Source organism: Aquarana catesbeiana, linkage group LG02 (genome assembly GCF_042186555.1).
Source record: "Aquarana catesbeiana isolate 2022-GZ linkage group LG02, ASM4218655v1, whole genome shotgun sequence".
NCBI classification, from domain to species: Eukaryota; Metazoa; Chordata; class Amphibia; order Anura; family Ranidae; genus Aquarana; species Aquarana catesbeiana.
Window position 1 is genome coordinate 697367128 of NC_133325.1, and position 22355 is coordinate 697389482.

At 42.3% G+C, this 22355-nt stretch overlaps 1 protein-coding gene across 5 annotated transcripts in view; it reads left to right on the plus strand.

Annotated features, from left to right (window-relative positions):
- The window catches only part of ABR (ABR activator of RhoGEF and GTPase), a 637383-nt gene that overhangs the window by 479168 nt on the left and 135860 nt on the right, over positions 1-22355 (plus strand). For all 5 annotated transcript variants that reach the window (XM_073616867.1, XM_073616868.1, XM_073616869.1 and 2 more), the window contains 6 exons: positions 4635-4687; positions 8789-8929; positions 11312-11433; positions 16025-16193; positions 18644-18766; positions 22193-22268. In XM_073616867.1, coding sequence (XP_073472968.1) covers positions 4635-4687; positions 8789-8929; positions 11312-11433; positions 16025-16193; positions 18644-18766; positions 22193-22268 — 684 coding nt within the window. The remainder of the gene's footprint in view (positions 1-4634; positions 4688-8788; positions 8930-11311; positions 11434-16024; positions 16194-18643; positions 18767-22192; positions 22269-22355) is intronic.

Genomic DNA, 22355 nt, shown 5'->3' on the forward strand with positions numbered 1-22355 from the left:
GTAGAAGCACCCTTTTGATCTAATACAGCCATGAGCCTTTTTGGAAAGATGCAACAAGTTTTTCACACCTGGATTTGGGGATCCTCTGCCATTCCTCCTTGCAGATCCTCTCCAGTTTTGTCAGGTTGGATGGTAAACATTGGTGGACAGCCATTTTTAGGTCTCTTCAGAGATGCTCAATTGGGTTTAAGTCAGGGCTCTGGCTGGGCCTTTCAGGAACAGTCACAGAGTTGTTGTGAAGCCATCCTTCGTTATTTTAGCTGTGTGCTTAGGGTCATTGTCTTGTTGGAAGGTAAACCTTCGGCCCAGTCTAAGGTCCTGAGCACTCTGGAGAAGGTTTTCGTCCAGGATATCCCTGTACTTGGCCGCATTCATCTTTCCCTCGATTCCAACCAGTCCTCCTGTCCCTGCAGCTCAAAAACACCCCCACAGCATGATGCTGCCATCACCAGGCTTCACTGTTGGGACTGTATTGGACAGGTGATGAGCAGTGCCTGGTTTTCTCCACACATACCGCCTAGAATTAAGGCCAAAAAGTTCTATCTTGGTCTCATCACAGCAAAGAATCTTATTTCTCACCATCTTGGAGTCCTTCAGGTGTTTTTTTAGCAAACTCCATGCGGGCTTTCATGTGTCTTGCACTGAGGAGAGGCTTCCATCGGGCCACTCTGCCATAAAGCCCTGACTGGTGGAGGGCTGCAGTGATGGTTGCCTTTCTACAACATTCTCCCATCTCCCGACTGCATCTCTGGAGCTCAGCCACAGTGATGTTTGGGTTCTTCTTTACCTCTCTCACCAAGGCTCTTCTCCCCCGATAGCTCAGTTTGGCCGGACGGCCAGCTCTAGGAAGGGTTCTGGTTGTCCCAAACGTCTTCCATTAAAGGATTATGGAGGCCACTGTGCTCTTAGGAACCTTAAGTGCAGCAGAAATGTTTTTGTAACCTTGGCTAGATCTGTGCCTTGCCACAATTCTGTCTCTGAGTTCTTCAGGCAAATCCTTTGACCTCATGATTCTCATTTGCTCTGACATGCACTGTGAGCTATAGACAGGTGTGTGGCTTTCCTAATCAAGTCCAATCAGTATAATCAAACACAGCTGGACTCAAATAGAAGGTGTAGAACCATCTCAAGGATGATCAGAAGAAATGGACAGCACCTGAGTTAAATATATGAGTGTCACAGCAAAGGGTCTGAATACTTAGGACCATGTGATATTTCAGTTTTTCTTTTTTAATAAATCTGCAAAAATGTCAACAATTCTGTGTTTTTCTGTCAATATGGGGTACTGTGTGTACATTAATGAGGAAAAAAATGAATTTAAATGATTTTAGCAAATGGCTGCAATATAACAAAGAGTGAAAAATTTAAGGGGGTCTGAATACTTTCCGTCCCCACTGTATAGGAATAGCTCGAGAGGCAGAAGTGACACAAGCTATTGCTCCGGTCCTCCAAGGGCATAGAGCCAAGTGAAGGGCCATCTTGTCCTCACTTAACTTCCTGCCCAGCCACCGATCGGACCGTATTGCTTCTGGGTTTACCGACGGCTCCGGTAAACCCAGAAGACACTGGGAAACGGTGTTGCACAATTCATATAGGCCTAAATTTATGAAGAAATTCGATTTTTTTAAAAAATTTTATTGGATGTGTTTTATAGCAGAAAGTAAAAAAATTGTTTTTTTTCTTTTTTTTTTTTTTTTTTTTTTTTTAATTGTCTCTTTTTGTTTGTTTATAGCGCAAAAAAAAAAAATAGTTCTGATCAAAAACACCAAAAGAAAGCTCTATTTGTGGGAAAAAAATTACCTTAATTTTATTTGGGTACAATGTCGCATGACTGCGTAATTGTCAGGTTTAGTAACGCAGTGCTGTATTGCAAAAAATGCCTTGGTCATGAAGGGGGGTAAATCTTCCAGAGGTCAAGTGGTTAAACTGCTGAAAATTCAATTGTTTGAAAAAGTAATTTACAGTATCTCACAAAAGTGAGTACACCCCTCACATTTTTTATACAACTTTATTATTATTTCTTTTCATGTGACAACACTGAACACTTTGCTACAATATAAAGTAGTGAGTGTACAGCTTGTATAACAGTGTAAATTTGCTGTCCCCTCAAAATAACTCAACACACAGCCATTAATGTCAAAACCGCTGGCAACAAAAGTGAGTACACCTCTAAGTGAAAATGCCCAAATTGGGTTCAAATATTTTTGTGTGGCCACCATTATTTTCCAGCACTGCCTTAACCCTCTTGGGCATGGAGTTCACCAGAGCTTCACAGGTTGCCACTGGAGTCCTCTTCCACTCCTCCATGACAACATCACGGAGCTGGTGGATGTTAGAGACCTTGCGCTCCTCCACCTTCCATTTGAGGATGCCTCACAGATGCTCAATAGGATTTAGCTCTGGAGACATGCTTGGCCAGTCCATAACCTTTACCCTCAGCTTCTTCAGCAAGGCAATGGTCATCTTGGAGGTGTGTTTGGGTCGTTATCATGTTGGAATACTGCCCTGTGGCCCAGTCTCCAAAGGGAGGGGATCATGCTCTGCTTCAGTATGTCACAGTACATGTTGGCATAAATGGTTCCCTCAATGAACTGTAGCTCTCCAGTACTGGTAGCACTCATGCAGCCCCAGACAATGACACTCCCACCACCATGCTTGACTGTAGGCAAGACAAACTTGTCTTTGTACTCCTCACCTGGTTGCCACCACACACACTTGAGACCATCTGAACCAAATACATGTATCTTTCATAAGACCACAGGACATGGTTCCAGTAATCCATTTCCTTAGTCTGCTTGTCTTCAGCAAGCTGTGTGTGGGCTTTCTTGTGCATCATCTTTAGAAGAGGCTTTCTTCTGGGGCGACAGCCATGCAGACCAATTTGATGCAGTGTGCGGCGTAGGGTCTGAGCACTGACGGGCTGACCCCCCCACCCCTTCAACCTCTGCAGAAATTCTGGCAGCACTCATACGTCTGTTTCCCAAAGGCAGCCTCTGGATAGGATGCTGAGCACGTGCACTCAACTTCTTTGGTCGACCATGGCGAGGCCTGTTCTGAGTGGAACCTGTCCTGTTAAACTACTATATGGTCTTGGCCACCATGCTACAGCTCAGTTTCAGGGTCTTGGAAATCTTCTTATAGCCTAGGCCATCTTTATGTAGAGCAACAATTATTTTTTTCAGATCCTCAGAGTTCTTTGCCATGAGGTGCCATGTTGAATTTCCAGTGACCAGTATGAAAGAGTGAGAGCGATAACACCTAATTTTGCACACCTGCTTCCCATTCACACCTGAGACTTTGTAACACTAGCAAGTCACATGACATCGGGAGGGAAAATGGCTAATTGGGCCCAATTTGGACGTTTTCACTTAGGGGTGTACACACTTTTGTTGCCAGCAGTTTAGACATTAATGGCTATGTGTTGAGTTATTTTGAGGGAACAGCAAGTTTACACTGTTATACAAGCTGTAAACTTCACTATTTTACATTGTAGCAAAGTGTCATTTCTTTAGTCTTGTCATGTGAAAAGAAAAAATGTGAGGGGTGTACTCACTTTTGTGAGACACTGTATTGTGTGTAGTTTACCTGTGAGTAGTTACCTTAGACTAGTGTTATGTATGCGTGAGCATAAATGTTCACTTAAACCTAGCTTCCAGAACCCCTAGAGTTCTTTAGTCACATGGCTCCTAGATTAAAAGATCACTTTATTAAAAATTGTATGTTTTGGCATAGACATAAATAGAAGGGACACCGCCTAGATGCTTGTGGTTCATCAGGAAACCTTATTGTGTGACATTCTCTGCTGGTAACCTGGTGCTCCGGGAACACCCAATCCTGAGCCTCTGATTCTGCAAAAAAGATTTTCTCAACTTCACCCATCAAAATATCTGCAGTCTGGTTATGTCTCATTCACCTAATCATTCAGAAAAGAATTGTTCTCACTCAACTCCCTACTACACTTTACAAAAGGAAACGTTCTAAAAGGGATGACACCTCAGAGATTTTGTATTACTGCTTGTTGCCTTCCTTAGGTTGATGTCTGCTTGGTACTCTCCCTTTTGCCATACAGGAAGCCAGGGGCATTTTCCTGACAGAGGCGGCAATAAAATCTGCCCCTTCCCCTTTCTACTAAAGAAAGAGCTTTTATTGCTGTCTGTCCCCATGGTAGAGGCTCCATTCACATAATGTGCCAAATGACCACTCCGGGAGTCAGGAGAACTCTCCCCTAGCCTACAGATGTTCTAATGCTTCTTCCACAGGCTATTAAAAACATACACAAAAAATTGTCTGGTATTCCACTTTAAGCAAAGTCGCAGCGTGTTCTTTGTACATTTTCACTGAGAACTTTTTACATTTTTTTTTTTTTTAAATTCTGATGACCTTATTCTGATATCTGCAAAAGGAATAAACAACGCTTGATATTGGGAAATAAATGTTCTGTGTTATATTCATCTATATTGTCTTGTATGCAGAGGAGTTGGAGAAGTGGTCTGTGCTCTGGTTATAATGGCATTAGTAGGCTGCTAAATATAACATTGTACCTTGAATGTCACCCTTGACTGTGTGAACAGTCCACCCTGCCTGGGTGTGAACTTACTGTATCTAATGCTAATATCATTTTATGTTTCTCATAGCTCTGCTGTACAAGCCTATAGATCGCGTGACCCGGAGTACTTTAGTTCTGCATGTGAGTAGCAATATATTCTTATTCCAATCTTCACTATGATGTTCATGAGTCACAGCATGACTGATGTGATGTTATCAGGAAATTATCTAACTGTTGGTGCGCCTTATAAGGTCAAGACATGTTGAATACGATTTATCTAAATATTTATTTATTTAAAAAGATAAGACAATTTAATTAAAAAAATAATATTTAATTATAACATAACACAAGTTCAATCTAAATGTTAATATATGTAGTAATAATAGTGCAAGTTCATTTCAAATATTATTCAATTATAATAATGACTTATTCATTCTAAACTTCTTTATACTAATAATAATGAGGCACTGCTATACAGTTTTATTTTTTTAGAGTAGGCCTGTTTGCAGGGTTTTATTTAGATATCCTGCAGTCCTAGGCATACCTGTATGATGATACTTCATTCCTTGTGTCTGATTATCTTATTAAAAAACTACTTGAATGCTCTGTTGAAAAGAGCAGGTAAGCTTATTTATATGGACTACTTTTTAACTGTACAAACCACCAAACAATAAAAATAAGAGATGGTTTTACATTTCCCAACTATAAGGCCTCATTCACAGAGGGCGATTTGATCTGTGCCCTGTGCAGGGTCATGTTTTACTGGCACGGGGGGTGCACAGGTGTTTCATGCATCCCCATACCGGCAGTCCCATAGCTGTCTATTGGACACGAACACAGCTGTTGCTCCCAATGTGACATCCGCGTGGGTGCACAGCCCCAAACACACACAGGGTCATTTCAGGGACATGCACCCACACAGATGTCATATTGGGAACAGCAGCTGTGTCCCAATAGACATGAATGGGATAGCCTGCATGGGGATTCATGCAACACCTGGGCATCCCTGTGCGGGCAAACATGGCCCTGCATGGGGCACAGATGAAATCGGCCCCTATGAATGAGACCTAATGTTTTGTTCACATTAGCCCCGTTGGCCATCATTACCTTATTACCTTACGCAAAGACAAGCCAACAAAGCCTTGCTTTGTATAGGGCCTGTTCACACAAACACACTGTTTTGATGTGCATTGTGATAAAAGCCAGCCAATTAAACACAATGGAGAGCAGGTCACAACACACTGCCACACATAGTTACATTAAGCCCTGGTTCACGTTGATGCGATTTGGCATATCAAATCGCATGCCAAATCGGCGGCTTCTGCCCGCAATGGAAACGTCCGAGTCCCAAATTGGGGCTGTTACTTCCCAAAAGTACTTCGATTGGGGCTGTTACTTCCCAAAAGTAATTTCTGTACTACCTTTGGCGATTTCAGGTGCGATTTCAATAGACATCTGTGCAGGAAACCGCACGCATGCGGGAATGAAATCGTGTGAGTAAAGCTGACTCGCACAATTTCAATCCCGCAGCAGTGTGAACCTGGTCTAAGTGTAGATTCAATAAAGGTTATAAAAAAAAAAAAAAACAGCACTGTGATGTGTGTGGACAACACACATACGCCTGAGTTATGCGCACCATAACACGCCCACTGGTGTGAACGGGTATTGTGATTCCTCTCAGCTGAATCTAGCCACAAACGTCCATAGATGGATAGAAGAAGAAATAAAATAAGGGCAATGTTATCACATTCTGTAAGTATGAGGCTTGCCAAAATCACTGGCTCACTAATGCTGTCTGGTATAGCTCTGTGGATGGTTTAGGAATACCGCCTCCAGTTTTACAACATAACTTAATTTTCTTCATAACGTCATATTTACAGTGCCTTGAAAAAGTATTCATACCCCACACAATTTTCCACCTTTTGTCATGTTACAAGCAAAAACTTAAATGTATTTTATTGGGATTTTATGTAATAGACCAACACAAAGCGGCGCATAATTTTGAAGTGGAAGGAAAATGGTAAATTATTTTTTTTACATTTTTTACAAATAAATATCTGAAAAGTGTATTCAGTATTTGTATTCAGCCCCCCTGAATACTTTGTAGAACCACCTTTCGCTGCAAGTCTTTTTGGGCATGTCTACCATCTTTGCACATCTAGAGAGTGACATGTTTGCCCATTCTTCTTTGCAAAATAGCTCAATTTCTGTCAGATTGGATGGAGAGCATCTGTGAACAGCAATTTTCAAACCTTGCCACAGATTCTCAATCGGATCTGGACTTTATTGTAACACATGAATATGATCTAAAGTATCTAAAGTACTCCATTGTAGCTCTGGCTGTATGTTTAGGGTTGTTGTCCTGCTGAAAGGTGAACCTCCGCCCCAGTCTCAAGTCTTTTGCAGACTCTAACAGGTTTTCGTCTAAGATTTCCCTGTATTTGGCTCCATCCATCTTCCCGTTATCTCTGATCAGCTTCTCTGTCCCTGCAGTCTCATGAGATGTTCAAAGCTTGGGGTATTTTTTTATAACCTAACTCTGCTTTAAACTTCTCCATAACTTTATCCCCGATCTGTCTGGCGTGTTCCTTGGCCTTCATGATGCTGTTTGTCTACTAAGGGTCTCTAACAAACCTCTGAGGGCTTCACAGAACAGCAGTAATTTATACTGAGATTAAATTACACATGGGTGGACTCTATTTACTGATTACTTCTGAAAGCAATTGGTTCCATTAGATTTTAGTTAGGGGAATCAGAGTAAAGGGGGCTGAATACAAATGCACGCCACACTTTTCACATATTTATTTGTAAAACATTTTTGAAGACCATTAATCATTTTCCTTCCACTTCACAATTATGTGGCACTTTGTGTTGGTCTATCACATAAAATCCCAATAAAATACATTTAGATTTTTGGTTGTAACATGACAAAATGTCGCAAAATTTCAAGGTATATGAATACTTTTTTTTACAATCTAGGTGAAACTTTTATTATCGTTTTTTATAATGATTTTAGAGATTCTCTGTCTTATCAAATAAAAGTATTAAACAATAGTAGTTTCAGAAACCTATGCCTAACTTCCAATCTGGAAACCATAATCATATGAGGAGTCAGAAAATTTGAATGGCTTTATGGCCCTTTTGTGGGGTTCTGCCTCAAACCTGGTTTGGCAATGTCATAAACAAAATTAATTTGATAAGAACGTTCTGTCCATATACTTCATTGTTGCTAGACGCATTGCTATGGTTATGTCGATTTTAACATATAAAGAAGAATATCTCCCCCCAGTGTCAGAGTGTTATAGAAAGAAAGGTTTCACAATAATTCTAAGCTGTTTACAATTTGAAATGATCTGCTAGATGTATAGGTTCTTAAAACGTTCCACACTTGTACACAGGTTTAAATGACATATATAATTTCTGTGTAAATTAAGCCAAACTGATTTCCAAAGCTATTTCTAAAGTGCTTTGTTTAGCATAGTTTAAATAATGGCTTATTAGAGTGCTTTCTCCAGCATGATGACTTATGTACATAACAAGGATACCACATATAAAATCGGCATAGATGGCAAAGCTAGTATACAAACAAACCTAACATCAACTGCTGATTGGGTGAAGGATGCCAGCCATCTTGCCAATAAACCAGAAACCATAACTGTAGGGGAAGGAGGAGGGGGAGGCTGAATTTTGGTACTCAAATTTGTCCAATAAAAATGAGTTTTGACTTTGTTTTAACTGTAAAGCTTTATCCTTCCTAGTGGTTTTTAGAAGACTTCTAAAGCTAGAGCTCACCAGAGTTTTCTGTCCTTCACTGGGGTTATTGATTTCAGACTACATTTGCTATTCATTGCAAACTCTTGGACCCTTATACAGGTAGTCAAAGGCAAAGGTTTCCTAAAGATATGTCAGCAGGCACTTTTAGCCTTGCCAATGAGCAGTTAATCTCCTGAGCACTGCAAAGTGTTCCTTAAAATTGTAAGGTGGGCACTGTGAGCATATTAATGGCAAACTATACAGTTTTTCGTACCCTGCCTATTGATGTTCCCAGCTGATGTGTCTCTGCCACCCAATACAAATTTTACAAAAACTAAAAACTTGAATACTAAAGTCGTTAAAAATCAGCAATGGAGACTTGACCTTCACATATACAATCCCTTAATGACTTGGTAACATGCTGTTTTAGTTGTTAATTGTCAAGTGAGCCTAAAAATAATATGTTTATATGTTATTTTAATCTACCAGGATCTTCTTAAACATACGCCTGCTGACCACCCGGACTATCCTTTGCTACAAGATGCTCTACGTATCTCCCAGAATTTCCTCTCTAGTATCAATGAGGACATCGATCCCAGGAGAACTGCCGTCACAACACCCAAGGGAGAGGTGAGAAATTCCCTTTACTTTAGAACGAGTGAAGTTGATCACTGATGGAATACAAATTCATTCCTCATGGTTTTGTTTCCCAGATTGTCATAGTAATGTTTTCATATGTGTGGTCACCTCTATGTTTAGCAGCAGATGGAACACAGCACTTCTGGGAGGTGGAGGGGTTATGACAGAACAACATTGCACATTTTAGCCCATGGCACCTTTTTTGTTTTCATTATATGTTCCTCTTCACAGCATTTCCTGGTTAGGCTGGCCATAAATGGTAAGACATCTGATCATCCTTAATTACACACTGCCGCACGACTATATATGTCCTGACTTTGAAGAGGGATATCTCGGTAATGGCAGCAGGTGCTGCCACAACCGAGGTATCCATTTCTTCAGGCGGTTCGGTTAACGGTAATGATGGTCTCTGCGGTGGATTCACCGCGAGATCACCGTTATCGGCGGCGGGAGAGGGGCATCCCGCCGCTTACCGGAGTCTTAGGCAGCGGCGGAGGCGATCGGGACCTGTCCGTGGCTGGGTATGGAGACGAGTGAGGCTAAGATGGCCCCCACCCGTCTCCATACCATAGCAGGGCGAAAGCGATGAAAACGTCAAAACGTCACTTCCGCCCTTACGTCTTAAAGGCACATTTTTCTGTTGTCATTTTTTTCAAATGACAAAATTATTTTTTTTTCTTTTATTGCATTTAAATCCAAATATGAGATCTGAGGACTTTTTGACCCCAGATCTCATATTTAAGAGGACCTGTCACGCTTTTTTCTATTACATGGGATGTTTACATTCCTTGTAATAGGAATTAAAAGTGACCCAATTTTTTATTTTTTTTTTTTAAAAACAGTGTAAAAATAAATCAAATAAATAAAAATATTTTTAAAGCGGCCTGTCCCGACGAGCTTGCGCGCAAAAGCGAACGCATATGTGAGGTATCGCTGCAATCGTTGGAGCGAGAGCAATAATTCTAGCCCCAGACCTCCTCTGTAACTCAAAAAATGCAACCTGTAGAATTTTTTAAACGTCGCCTATGGATATTTTTAAGGGTAAAAGTTTGATGCCATTTCACGAGCGGGCGTAATTTTGAAGTGTGACATGTTGGGTATCAATTTACTCGGTGTAACATTATCTTTCACAACATAAAAAAAAAATTGGGATAACTTTACTGTTGTCTTATTTTTTTATTAAAAAAAGTGAATTTTTTCCAAAAAAAAGTGCGCTTGTCACGGTGTTCCAAAAAGTATTGCAATGACCGCTATTTTATTCTCTAGGGTGTTAGAAAAAAAATGTGTAATGTTTGGGGGTTCTAAGTAATTTTCTAGCAAAAAAAAATGTTTTTAACTTGTAAACACCGAGTCTGAAAAAGAGGCCCGGTCCTAAAGTGGTTAAACTGAATTCTCAGACAGGATGTGATCAGTTCTTGACACTGACTGCACCCCTTGCATACCACCTTAGAGGAGTAAAAATTTGGCATCACTTCCGGGGAAATTCTTGGAAGGATCTTGAAGAATCTCTGTAAAATATGGTCTGGAATCACATGGTTTACTTGCTTTCCTGACTACCAAAGACCTCCTACTACTAAATAATACCATGCGCTACCTCACAAATTGAATTATATCATGGGAAACAGCATTTTATATAAGTGGTATATGGTATTAGTAGGAAGTGGTTTGTGGTAGTCATTCAGTAAGAAAGTGGGTGTGTTTTCAGAAAAAATATCCTGATTACTAAAAAGCCGTGCTCAAAACCAAATGCATCACTTGTAATTACTGGACTGTCTGTAGCTAACCTTGCTTGTCTTTATATTTAGACCAGGGTACTCTAAACTAAGGGCCAATTTACTGTCCTTCAGGGGGCTGGACTGTGGCCATTGGAAGTAGAAATTGTCCTGTTGTCCGTGGGAGTAACCAGTACATCTTAGACAGCATTAGAGGGGAGGAATAGTGATCCATCGTTGGTGTCAGTGGAAGGAATAGTACACCATCGTTGGTGTCGGTGCGAGGAACTGTGCCCCATCACTGGTGTCAATGGGAGAAATAGTGCCCCGTTGATGTCAGTAACAAGAATTATGTCACATTGGTTTCAGAGGAAGGGAAAGTGTCCCAAGGGCCAGATAACGGCAAGCAAAGGGCCGCAGTTTGGAGGTCACTGGTTTAGATGTACATTTTGGTATTGCTAGTGTTTCAGGAACCAGTGAATACAATGACATAAACAAGAAAAAACTAAGACGTTATTCTTGCAATTAAATGAAGCCCATAGCAGGTAAATGCAAGGTAGAGTTTTCATCTTTTGCCAAAGTATATCAGAGGTCTGTTATTGTCTGCTTTGCTTTACTGGTGAAACTGAAATGGTTTAATAAAACGTTCTCTAATTTTCAGACCCGGCAATTAATTAAAGATGGTTTCTTGGTGGAACTCTCGGAAAATTCCCGCAAGCTGCGTCACCTCTTCTTGTTTACAGACCTCCTGCTCTGTGCCAAGCTCAAGAAGACAACTGTTGGGTAGGTGAAAAATTAGAGATGTTGGTGATTTGATTCTCAAATTCACATTTAATTTTCTGTCATCAAAAGATATATTATTATTATTAAACTGCATTTGTTTTTTCTGTCTGTATATGTACCACACCCTCTGTATAAAGGAAATTATCACACGTATTGCTGTATGTTTCAGAGAAATTGATAGATGTAATGTCCCTTTGACTTATGTTGCGAACTAAGTTCTTTAGAACATTATTAAAAATGTCCTAGCTGTGTCTGTCTCCCCTGTTTCTGGAGGTAAGGAACTGTAAAGGGGCTAGCAGTCCTCTTAAATGTAACAAGAGGATCTACAGTATGTCACAATAATTTTTCCATTTGCACTTTATAAAAGGGTTGCTGTATATGGTATGAAAAATGCAACAAATTTTATCAGTGCTTGCACCCTTCAATTCAATTGCATCCTTCAATTTATCACAGGCTGATGTTTTTCGGCATGTTATAATTTCTTTGACTGTTTGTCCACTGGCTCCTTTTGTTACTGACAGCTGAACTTTCACCACATGTGGCACATTTACCAGACAGAAAGGGGGGAAAAATTGTAGATTGAAGATTCAAGCAGTTGTCTGTCTCCTTTTCTTGTAAAGTAGTGGAGTCTTCTACTGTGTTAAGCCAACCTCAGATGGTCCGAATTTCGTCCGGTTCAGCAGGGACCATCCAAGATTCAAACTATCGATAGGCAAGCTGATTGTACCAACGTCGATCAACTTGAGTACAAACAGACTGTCAGATTTCTAGCCACTAGCAATAATGCAGTAATCATTGGATTCTCCCGGCCGTCCCTGTGCCCCCCCCCCCCGATCAACTTAGGTACAACCAGCATGTTGGGTTTTACCTGCGATTATCACTAGCGGCTGCTATAGCCGCTAGTAATAATCACTGTCTTCTCCCAGCGGGGATGGCTTCCCCTGCCCTCCCCTGCCAGGAGAAGACAATGGCCCAACAGCTGGGTTTCCTGCATCAACAATGTCTGTGTTGATGGGGGAATTAAGCAAATTTTATACCATGTTTGCAGGAAAGAAATTTGTTTAGTGTATGGCTGGCCTTAGTTATACCCTTTATCGGCTATCCTAGGTTATGAAAGATGCAAGCTTTCTGAACACGTTGCGTTTGTTCCTCAGTAAGTTGTATAATGCCTGAGGAAGAAACATAACATTTTCCAAAAGCTTGTATCTTTATTTACTTAAAGCGGAACTAAACCCTCCTATACTTCACAGCCAAGGAAGCTGCCATCTTGGCATCTGTTTGATCTACAGTTGCCATGGTGCTGCAAATGTCATCAGCTATGAAACCAGCCATTAACAGTTCAGTTGAGGGCAAAAGCAAAGTTGACAGATTATAATTCACGGTATGCCTTAAATATAACTGTTTTGGGAAATCGTTAACTCCATGGGTTTAATTCCACTTTAAAGCCTAGAACAAAATTATAAAAAATCAACACAGAGGGACATTACTTTGCTTCAGTGAGATATATCCTTTTGCTTTTCTGTCCTATATCTGAAATCTTCCTCCTCAGATGTTTCCACCTCTACCGCAGTAATCTTCCGGTACGGCTGGGCTTAAAAGAACTAAGGGGCTGTGATAGTCACTCATCAAGTGTGCAGGACTATGCCTGCCCTTTCCGCCCAGCATAAAAGCCATTACCAGAGCTTCTATGAATGAAACACAATCTATTAATGGAGGGAGTGAACCTTTCAATCATCGACCCATCCTCCATTCATAGATCCTGTTTTAGGTGTAGAAGCTGTAGTAATCAGGGCCGGCGCTACCACTAGGCGAACTAGGCAGCCGCCTAGGGCGCAGCCACAGCCGCTGGTTTCCTATCTCGATGTGTGACAGTAGTAGTCCGTTCAGGGAGCAAGGCACCGCCGTGCAGTCCTGTGGAGCAAGAGGAGGAGGCGCTGGGAGCTTGTCACAACCTCAATCCAACAGTTGTTGGGTTAGTGCGTGGATCCATGTGCTGCTCCCCTTCCCTGGCTCCTCCCCTTCTCCCGCGCTCTGCGGATCTCCTACCATGTGCAGAGCCTGGATAATGGCCGCTGTGGCTGAGCAGCTCCCTGATCTCTCCAGGATGGACGTCTGTAGTGGAAGACCTGCCAGAGCAGGAGTCTCGATCATCGGGGAGCCAGTCTGCCGGAGTCTCTCTCAAGGTACAGCACGACGGTCCTGCTACCCGACATTGACAGCATCCCGTGACGTCACTCTCTGACCGAGGGCACCCCAAACCTCCCCGCTACCAGCCGCCCCTGACCTCACACACACCACCCTGATGATATGATGCCGTCTACTGTCCACCTGTCGTCGTCATCGTCATCATCTTCATGCGCCCTCTCATTCTCCTGTTCTTGGCATCCCACCACCCTACCTCCGAGTCTTGTCATCACAAATTTTGTGATCATCCCCTCGTCAGCTTCCTAACACCCCACCCCCTGTCATCTTCATCTCCCCTGTCATGTTCCTACCACCCCACACCCTGCCATCTTCAATCCTCCTGTCAGCTTCCTACCACCCCAGTCATCTGCACCCCCCCTGTCCGCTTCCTACCACCCCACCCCAAGTCATCTTCATCTCCCCTGTCATCTTCATCTCCCCTGTCATCTTCATCTCCCCTGTCATCTTCATCTCCCCTGTCATCTTCATCCCCCCTGTCATCTTCATCCCCCCTGTCATCTTCATCTCCCCTGTCATCTTCATCTCCCCTGTCATCTTCATCTCCCCTGTCATCTTCATGTCATCTTCATCTCCCCTTCATCTCCCCTGTCATCTTCATCTCCCCTGTCATCTTCATCTCCCCTGTCATCTTCATCTCCCCTGTCATCTTCATCTCCCCTGTCATCTTCATCTCCCCTGTCATCTTCATCTCCCCTGTCATCTTCATCTCCCCTGTCATCTTCATCTCCCCTGTCATCTTCATCTCCCCTGTCATCTTCATCTCCCCTGTCATCTTCATCTCCCCTGTCATCTTCCTACTCCCCTGTCATCTTCATCTCCCCTGTCATCTTCATCTCCCCTGTCATCTTCATCTCCCCTGTCATCTTCATCTCCCCTGTCATCTTCCTACTCCCCTGTCATCTTCCTACTCCCCTGTCATCTCCCTACCACCCCACCCTCTGTCATCTGTATCCCCCCTGTCAGCTTCCTACCACCCCACCCCGTCAGCTTCCTACCACCCCACCCCCTGTCATCTTCATCCCCCCTGTCAGTCTCCTACCACCCCACCCCCTGTCATCTGTATCACCCCCTGTCAGCTTCCTACCACCCCACCCCCTGTCATCTTCAACCCCCCCCCCCGGCAGCATACTACCTCATAGCACATAGCTGGTCTTGTCTAGGGTGCAAAATAGCCTAGCACCGGCCCTGGTAGTATTGACTTCTATGAATGGAGCAGCAAGGTGTAAAAGGCAGGCATAGTCAGGCACTCTTGAGTGTCTATCACAGCCCCTTAGTTCCAGTAACCTCCACTGCACCAGAAGATTGCGGTTATGGGGTGTGAAGAGCATTAAAGGAGGAAGCATTTAGTGAAAGAGGAACACGGCCACATCACACTAAAGGTAAGTAATGTCCCTTGTGCTGATTTTTTTTTTTTTTTTTGTTTTAGGTATTCTTAGGCTTTAAGTTAGCCAACAAAGAGTATTAAACTTCATTTTTGTAGATTGATCTAAAGCCACCCTAAGTCTGACTTTCTCCATAGACATGGTTATGTGTGAATGGTTATGCTACAATAATAGACTTCACCTGTAAGGTGGCATTACAAAAAGACATAACCCATGCTCTGTAAGCTCCATGCTAGAATACCAGATTTCTCCTGTACGTGGCATTACAGAAAGACATAATCCATGCTCTGTAACCTCCATGTTGATCCTTAACCCCTACCTGGAACAAGTACACAGTCACAAATTCACTGTGAATTTAAGACTCCTACTCTGTATCCTTTCTGATCAGTGATTTAAAAGCCAGATAACTAGCATTTTCAGAGGTCAAGTGGGTAAATGATGACAGCCAATCTTTTTTTCTCTCTGTGCAGGCTTCCATAGTGGCATCTAGGACATTTTTTTTTGTTAGAAAACATTTTTTGATCTGAGCAGTATTATAGTAGTAATGATGAGCAGCATTGTATCCCCTAGCAATCATTTAGATGTGCAGTGGCTTTTCATGTGTCATACCAAAGATGACATTTTAGTGCAAGATGTTGTGGGGGATGCCTGTCATTTGACCTCAAAGCCTGTGCAGAATCCTAAATCTGTTTACAGCATACTCTTGGCATGGTTACAAGGACGAGAAGGTGTACATTTTATGGGCCACTTATGCCAGAGTTGCGTTTCTCCACATACAAGTCAGTGAGAATGTAGAAGTGGTTTGATGTGGCTTAAGAGGTCAGAAGCATCTCAAACTGATTTAACATGCCAACTGAATTCACAGGAGAGCATGCTGAAAGCAAAACATTAAACCAATCCCCCAAGTCTACAAATCCAAAACACATTTTAAGATTTTGGAAGGGTTTGGTTTCTGTTTTTATTTGGGATAATGGATTTTTAACTAATATATCTTTCATGAACAGCAAACACCAGCAGTATGACTGCAAATGGTACATTCCTTTGGCGGATCTGGTGTTCCCCTCTGTGGAGGAGTCCGAGCCCATCCCTCAACTGCACGCTACACCTGACCATGAGATTGAAGACATGAAAGCAAAGATCTCAGTTCTGAAAAGTGAGATCCAAAAAGAAAAGGTCAGTGTATGCAACCAAATTGTTTTACTTGTGACTGAAGCATTATTGAAGGTCTAACTCATAGAGCATAAAAGAAGAGTGTTATATTAAAGGGATGTTAAAGGTAAAGTTGTTGTTGCGTTTTTGTGTTTTTTTTTTTTTTTTTTTTTTTTAAATAAACCTGTCATACTTACCGGTTACACTTACTCTCTTTTTGGGTCTCCTGCCAGCGTTCCTTTGCCCTGCTGAGTGCCCCCATAGTAGACCGCTTGCTATGGGGGCACTCGTGCATGCTCACTCCCGAGCCTTGCTCTGTGTCCATAAGGCACACAGAGCATGGCTCAGCCCTGCCTCACTGACTGTGATTGACAGCAATGGGAGGCAATGGCTCCTGCTGCTGTGTCTGAGCCATTGAGGAGGGAGAGAACCAGGAGACCTGCTGCTCTCATGGACATCGCTGGATCGTGATCAGTCTCAGGCGAGTATAAGGGGGGAGGTGGGGGGTAGCTGCACATAAAATGTACGTACGTTAGAAACCTTCAGCCTTTAGCATTACTATAAAGAATAGCTGTATTTACCTAAACCTAGCAGCCTAATCCTCCTTACGTTGGCTAGGACAGTGTTAGATACACTAGCAGATGTAGATGAACTTGGCTAACAAAATAAACTCAAACTCCAGCAAACACTTTTTAAGCAGATTCTGCAACCATTTTTTTCGGATATATGAATGAATAAAAGCTGGCCGTTGTAAGCAACCCTGTTAATGTTAAAGCGGAACTAAACTCACTAATTTGTTTCCCAGAGTAGCAGGTCGGATAGCGGAGCCCGGTATACATGGTGGGGGGGTTATTGTTGTGTTCAATGTATGACATGTCGGTGGCAGTAATAGGGTTTGTGGAAGTTTCTGGATATTTGATAATGTAGCTGTGGGTGGTCTTATCATTCAGCACTATTTTTTTTAGGATATATAAGATTCTTGGTGCCTGACAGGAGAAAGAGCCCCAGCAATCCCAAAGTCCGGTCCACCTATAGGACCCAAGTACGCCTTTGTCCAACATGATTGCAGACCTCTCTTCAATAGTGTTTAACTAAATTGATCCGACTCTAAGGGCTCATGCACACTGGGCTTAAAAAAAAATGCAACTTGTACAGGCGTTTGCCTTTTTTTTTTTTTTTTTTCCTGCCTGTAAACGCCCCTCCATGCACACATAGGCATTTACAGGCCTGTTAGAAGAGGAGCATGTACAGGCTGAAAAAACATCCATCATCAGCACATTTAGGAGAGAAGCTTTTGAGCAGAAAAAATTTAAATCGCACATAAGCACTAGATGTGTTTAGGGGTGTTTGTGCATTAATGCACTTTAGTGGCCATAATTAAATAATATTCTCACCAAAAGAATGCATTAATGCCAAACACGCAAATGTGTGCACGATATGCAATTTTTTTAAGCTGCTTTTTCCTGGCAGGAGTAAAAGCCGTTCAGAGAAAAAATTCAAACGTTCAATGTGCATGAGCCCTATAAGCTTAACATGGATCAGCATAACCATCATGCAACTAGCTTCTTTTTTTTTTTTTTTTAAAGGGAGGTTGGCAGAGACAGTCTTTCTGTCTCTGTGACAACCACACCTTGTTATTTCTTGTATTGGTGTCATGGGGGGAAAAAAAAAAGGGAAATCTAATTAAGACACTGCCAGCAATAGAAAGGTAAAAACACTGACTTACCAACTCATTTGAAGAAAAAAGAAATTAATTAACCAATAATGATGAATATTGGCTGGAATATGGCTAACCTTTGAGACTTGTGCTTCCTGCCAAATGACCCTTTTTTTTTAACCCTGGCTTTATTCTTGTGCACCTGGTTACCCATTTCTTAAATCCTTTTATCTCCCATTATTCCCACTTCAGAGTTGCCTTCATTATTATTATACACTATTTATTTAGCGCCAACAGTTTACGCAGCAATGTACAATGTAGAGGGGGGACAGCACAATTACAGTATAGCTCAATACAGAAGGGACAGGAGGGCCCTGCTTGTAGAGCTTACACTCTAAAGGGAGGAGGTGCTGGTACAAAAGGTAATAGATGCAGGGAATGATTTGATGGGGGTGGCTCAGGGACAGTTGTTAGGTGGGTGTGGGATAGGCTTCCCTGAATAAGTGAGAATTGAAGGATCTCCTAAAGGTGGACAGGTTAGGGGCTGATCGGATATACCGGGGCAGGGAATTCCAGAGGATGGGAGAGGCTCTGGAGAAGTCCTGAATTCTGTACTTGTGAAATTATAAGCTGATTGTGTTCACTGGTTTAAGCATTGCTCAGTTTTTGAGTCTATAAAAACCTGTTCACATACATTAGTGCAAGGATTGAGGTTACAAGAGGCTATAGTGCCTCACAAAAGTCAGTGTGGCTGCATAGACGTTCCATGGTCATTTTCTAGTGTCATAATATGTTACCATCTTATCTGTCTCTGCAGAAGTCCAACAAGGGATCAAGTCGTGCTATTGAGCGGCTGAAGAAAAAGATGTTTGAATATGAATCCTGGCTTCTGCTGTTCTCTCCTACCATCCCTTTCAGAATCCACAACAAGAATGGCAAGGTGAGCTGTGGGCCAGGACTGCCTGCAGCTGGCAGCTGTGTGGCCTCTGCAGGGAGACGGAGTTGTATGAGGGATAGAAGTGGGAATCCGCTTTGGCTTTCCCACTAGGGAATTGTGGGGAGGCAGCCATGGTTATTTGCATGCTTTGAACATTTCGATATGGAGCGGATGATGCCAGAAGGGGAATTCTGCAGCGTCTGATGTGAGCAGTGAGTCAGGCTGCCCAGGGAAAAAGTGCGTGGGAGCTGTGTGAACTCCACTCCACATCTTCTACCGACTTGGCTTTAAACCCACTTTTTGCCTTTGAGTCCAAATCACAAGGACATATTGCTTTAAAGCCGAGTCTTCAAAGGAATAATTCCTTTTACAGACCACACGTTGTTTTATTGAGAGATACAGCTAGCAGGTTTGTAGAAAAGTGAAGAAAAGCTAAGAAACTGCGGTACATTTCCTCCTTCAGATTTGTAGCCATATCCCTAATGAGAACACTTCCTATTATACTCAACCTTTGTCTCATGATTTAAGTTGACTTGTTGCCTTTAGCAGCTTATCAGAACGTACTTTTCACCTTGCGGGTATAGTATAGTAGGATAATCTGCTTTCTATGGTCAACAAGAACTGTTCTCTCAATGGACAGTTCAAGTGGAACCAAAACATTTGCATGCAGGCTCTTTGTTGCAGAAGAGATATGCCATGTCTCTTGCAAGAAGACAAACTTACCTGCCTGTTCACAATGTTCTGGCTGCCATAATCACGCACAGAAATCATGTCATCTCCACCAGCAAATCAGCAGGCTGAAGACCCAGCACCAAGAAGAGATCCAAAGAGAAGATGTCATTGGCCAGTGAGGGATCCAGTGGTCTTACAGTGCGGAAAATAATTATTTGATCCCCTGCAAATTTTTTAAGTTTACCCACTTACAAAGAAAATAAAGGGTCTATAATTTTTATCATAGGTACATTTTAAATGATAGAGACAGAATATCAACCAATAATCCAGAAAAACACATGATACAAATGTTATAAATTAAATTGCAGTTCAGTGAGTAAAATAAGTATTTGATCCCCAAGAAAAACAAGACTTATTACTTGGTGGAGAAACCCTTGTTAGCAAGCACAGAGGTAAGACATTTCTTGTAGCTGGTGACCAGGTTTGCACACATCTCATGAGGGATTTTGGTCCACTCTTTTTTACAGATCTTCTCTAAATCCTTAATGTTTCTTGGGTGTCAGTTGGCAACTCGAAAGTTTCAGCTCCCTTCATAAATTTTCTATAGGATTAAGGTCTGGAGACTGGCTAGTCCACTCCATTACCCTAATGAGCTTCTTCTTGAGACACTTCTTTGTTGCCTTAGCGGTATGTTTTGGGTCCTTGTCATGCTGAAGGACCCATCCGTGACCCATCTTCAGTGTTCTGGCTGAGGGAAGAAGGATCTCATCCAAGATTTTACAATACATGGCCCCGTCCTTTGGCCCCTCAATGCAGCAAAGAGTGTCCCCAAAGCATTGTAGGGATGGTGTTCTTGGGGTCATAGTCCGCATTTTCTTCCTCCAAACACGGCGAGTCTCCCTCCTCAAGAGGGCACATATACATTCATGCCAATGAACATCTAAATGATTCAGAGAAGGATTAGGAGAAAGTGATGTGGTCAGATGAGACCAAAATTTAGCTCTTTGACATTAACTCGACACGCCATGTTTGGAGGAAGAAAAATGCTGACTTTGACCCTAAGAGCACCATCCCTACAGTCAAATACGGAGGTGCAAACCTGATGCTTTGGGGCTGTTTCTCTGCTAAAGGTACAGACCAACTTTGCTGCATTGAGGGGCCAATGGACAAGAGACAGCCAAGAAACCTTAAAGGGGTTGTAAAGATGTTTTTTTTTTTTTTTTAAAATAACAAACATGTTATACTTACCTTCACTGTGCAGCTCGTTCTGCACAGAGTGGCCCCGAACCTGGTCTTCTGGGGTCCCTCGGCGGCTGTTTCAGCTCCTCCCCGCAAGCATTTACCACCTTCATGCGAGCTCCCTCGCACGGTGGTGAGTGCTTGCGGGCGCGCTCCCGTGATACAGCCGGCGGCTATAGCCGCTCGCTGTATCACTCGGCCCCGCCCCCCGGCGCGCCGCGTCATCGGATGTGATTGACAGCAGCGCGAGCCAATGGCTGCGCTGCTTTCAATCCATCCACTGCAGCCAATCAGCGACCAGGCTGAGCTGCAATGAAGCTGACGAGGACGAGGAGCGAAGATTCGAGGCGTCAGGTAAGTAAAACGGGGGGGCTGGGGGCGGCGGTACTGTCAAAAGTTTTTTCACCTTAATGCATAGAATGCATTAAGGTGAAAAAATTTTTACCTTTACAACCCCTTTAAGGATTTAGAGGAGGTCTGTAAACGTGTGGACCAAAATCCCTCCTGAGATGTGTGCAAACCTGGTCACCAACTACAAGAAACCTTACCTCTGTACTTATCAACAAGGGTTTCTAGTACTAAGTCATTCAAGAAGAATTCAGATTCGTGCATGTAACTGCTGACCTACTGACCTGAGGTTTTGCAGTCCACAGATTTGTATGGGAATGCAAAACTCGCTTGGAGCATAAGTTGGAGCTAAGGTCCACATGCCAATGTCTGTTTTTGAAAGTGAATAAAATCTCAAAAGCTTGAACATCTTCATATCATTTAAAGGCTTTTTTTTAAATAAAATAAAACCTGGGGATTCTCCCATAAAAATCCTTGTTTAGGTACTTCCTGTTTTCGGATAACAATGCTCTATCCCTCTCTCTCAAATCTTCTCATGCATTGTCACCCTGTTACACGGGCTTCTAATGGGTACTACATGTGACCAAAGCCAGATACTACATGTTACCAAAGGCAGATCCATGTCAACAAGAAAATAATAAAGAAAGAGCAGTACACCAGTATACATAGTATAAACACGATCAGCTACTACTGAAATCTGGTCATAAAAAAGGATTGGCAAGCTTTCAGAAATTGTGACCATTTTAACAAACATTATGCAAACATATTCCACTGTTCAGGAAACCTGCCCGGAGAAATGCCATACAGCCGTCACTGGACTACATGTAGACAGAAATTGGCTAAAGTAGGCTGCAGGAAATCTGCAGCACCAAGATGCCACAAAAAGATAAAAACCTTTATTTTATTAAAATGGCAATTATTTGATACACAGTATTTTAGCAAACTGAATATAATTTAGTAAGGATTTACATAATCTTTAAATTCTCCAATGTATATGACAGTAATTTTTAACAGAATTTCTGAAATTGCTTTGATTTATGTTAGAGTCAGGTTTATTGCAAAAAGTTTGTAGCAGAAATACATTCGATGTCCTGTGTGACGTGTCATTGATAAGTGTGTGCTAACCTCAAAATTGCTTTGATGTAACTGAATATTTGATTTTATTTTCAGAGCTACTTCTTCCTGCTGTCATCAGATTATGAGCGATCAGAGTGGAGAGAAGCTATTCAGAAGCTGCAGAAGAAAGGTGTTTACCTCCGCATACTTTCAGTGATCATTTTAGTAATATGTATGTCCAGATCTCTGTTAAAGGATAAGTTCACCTTTTGACAAA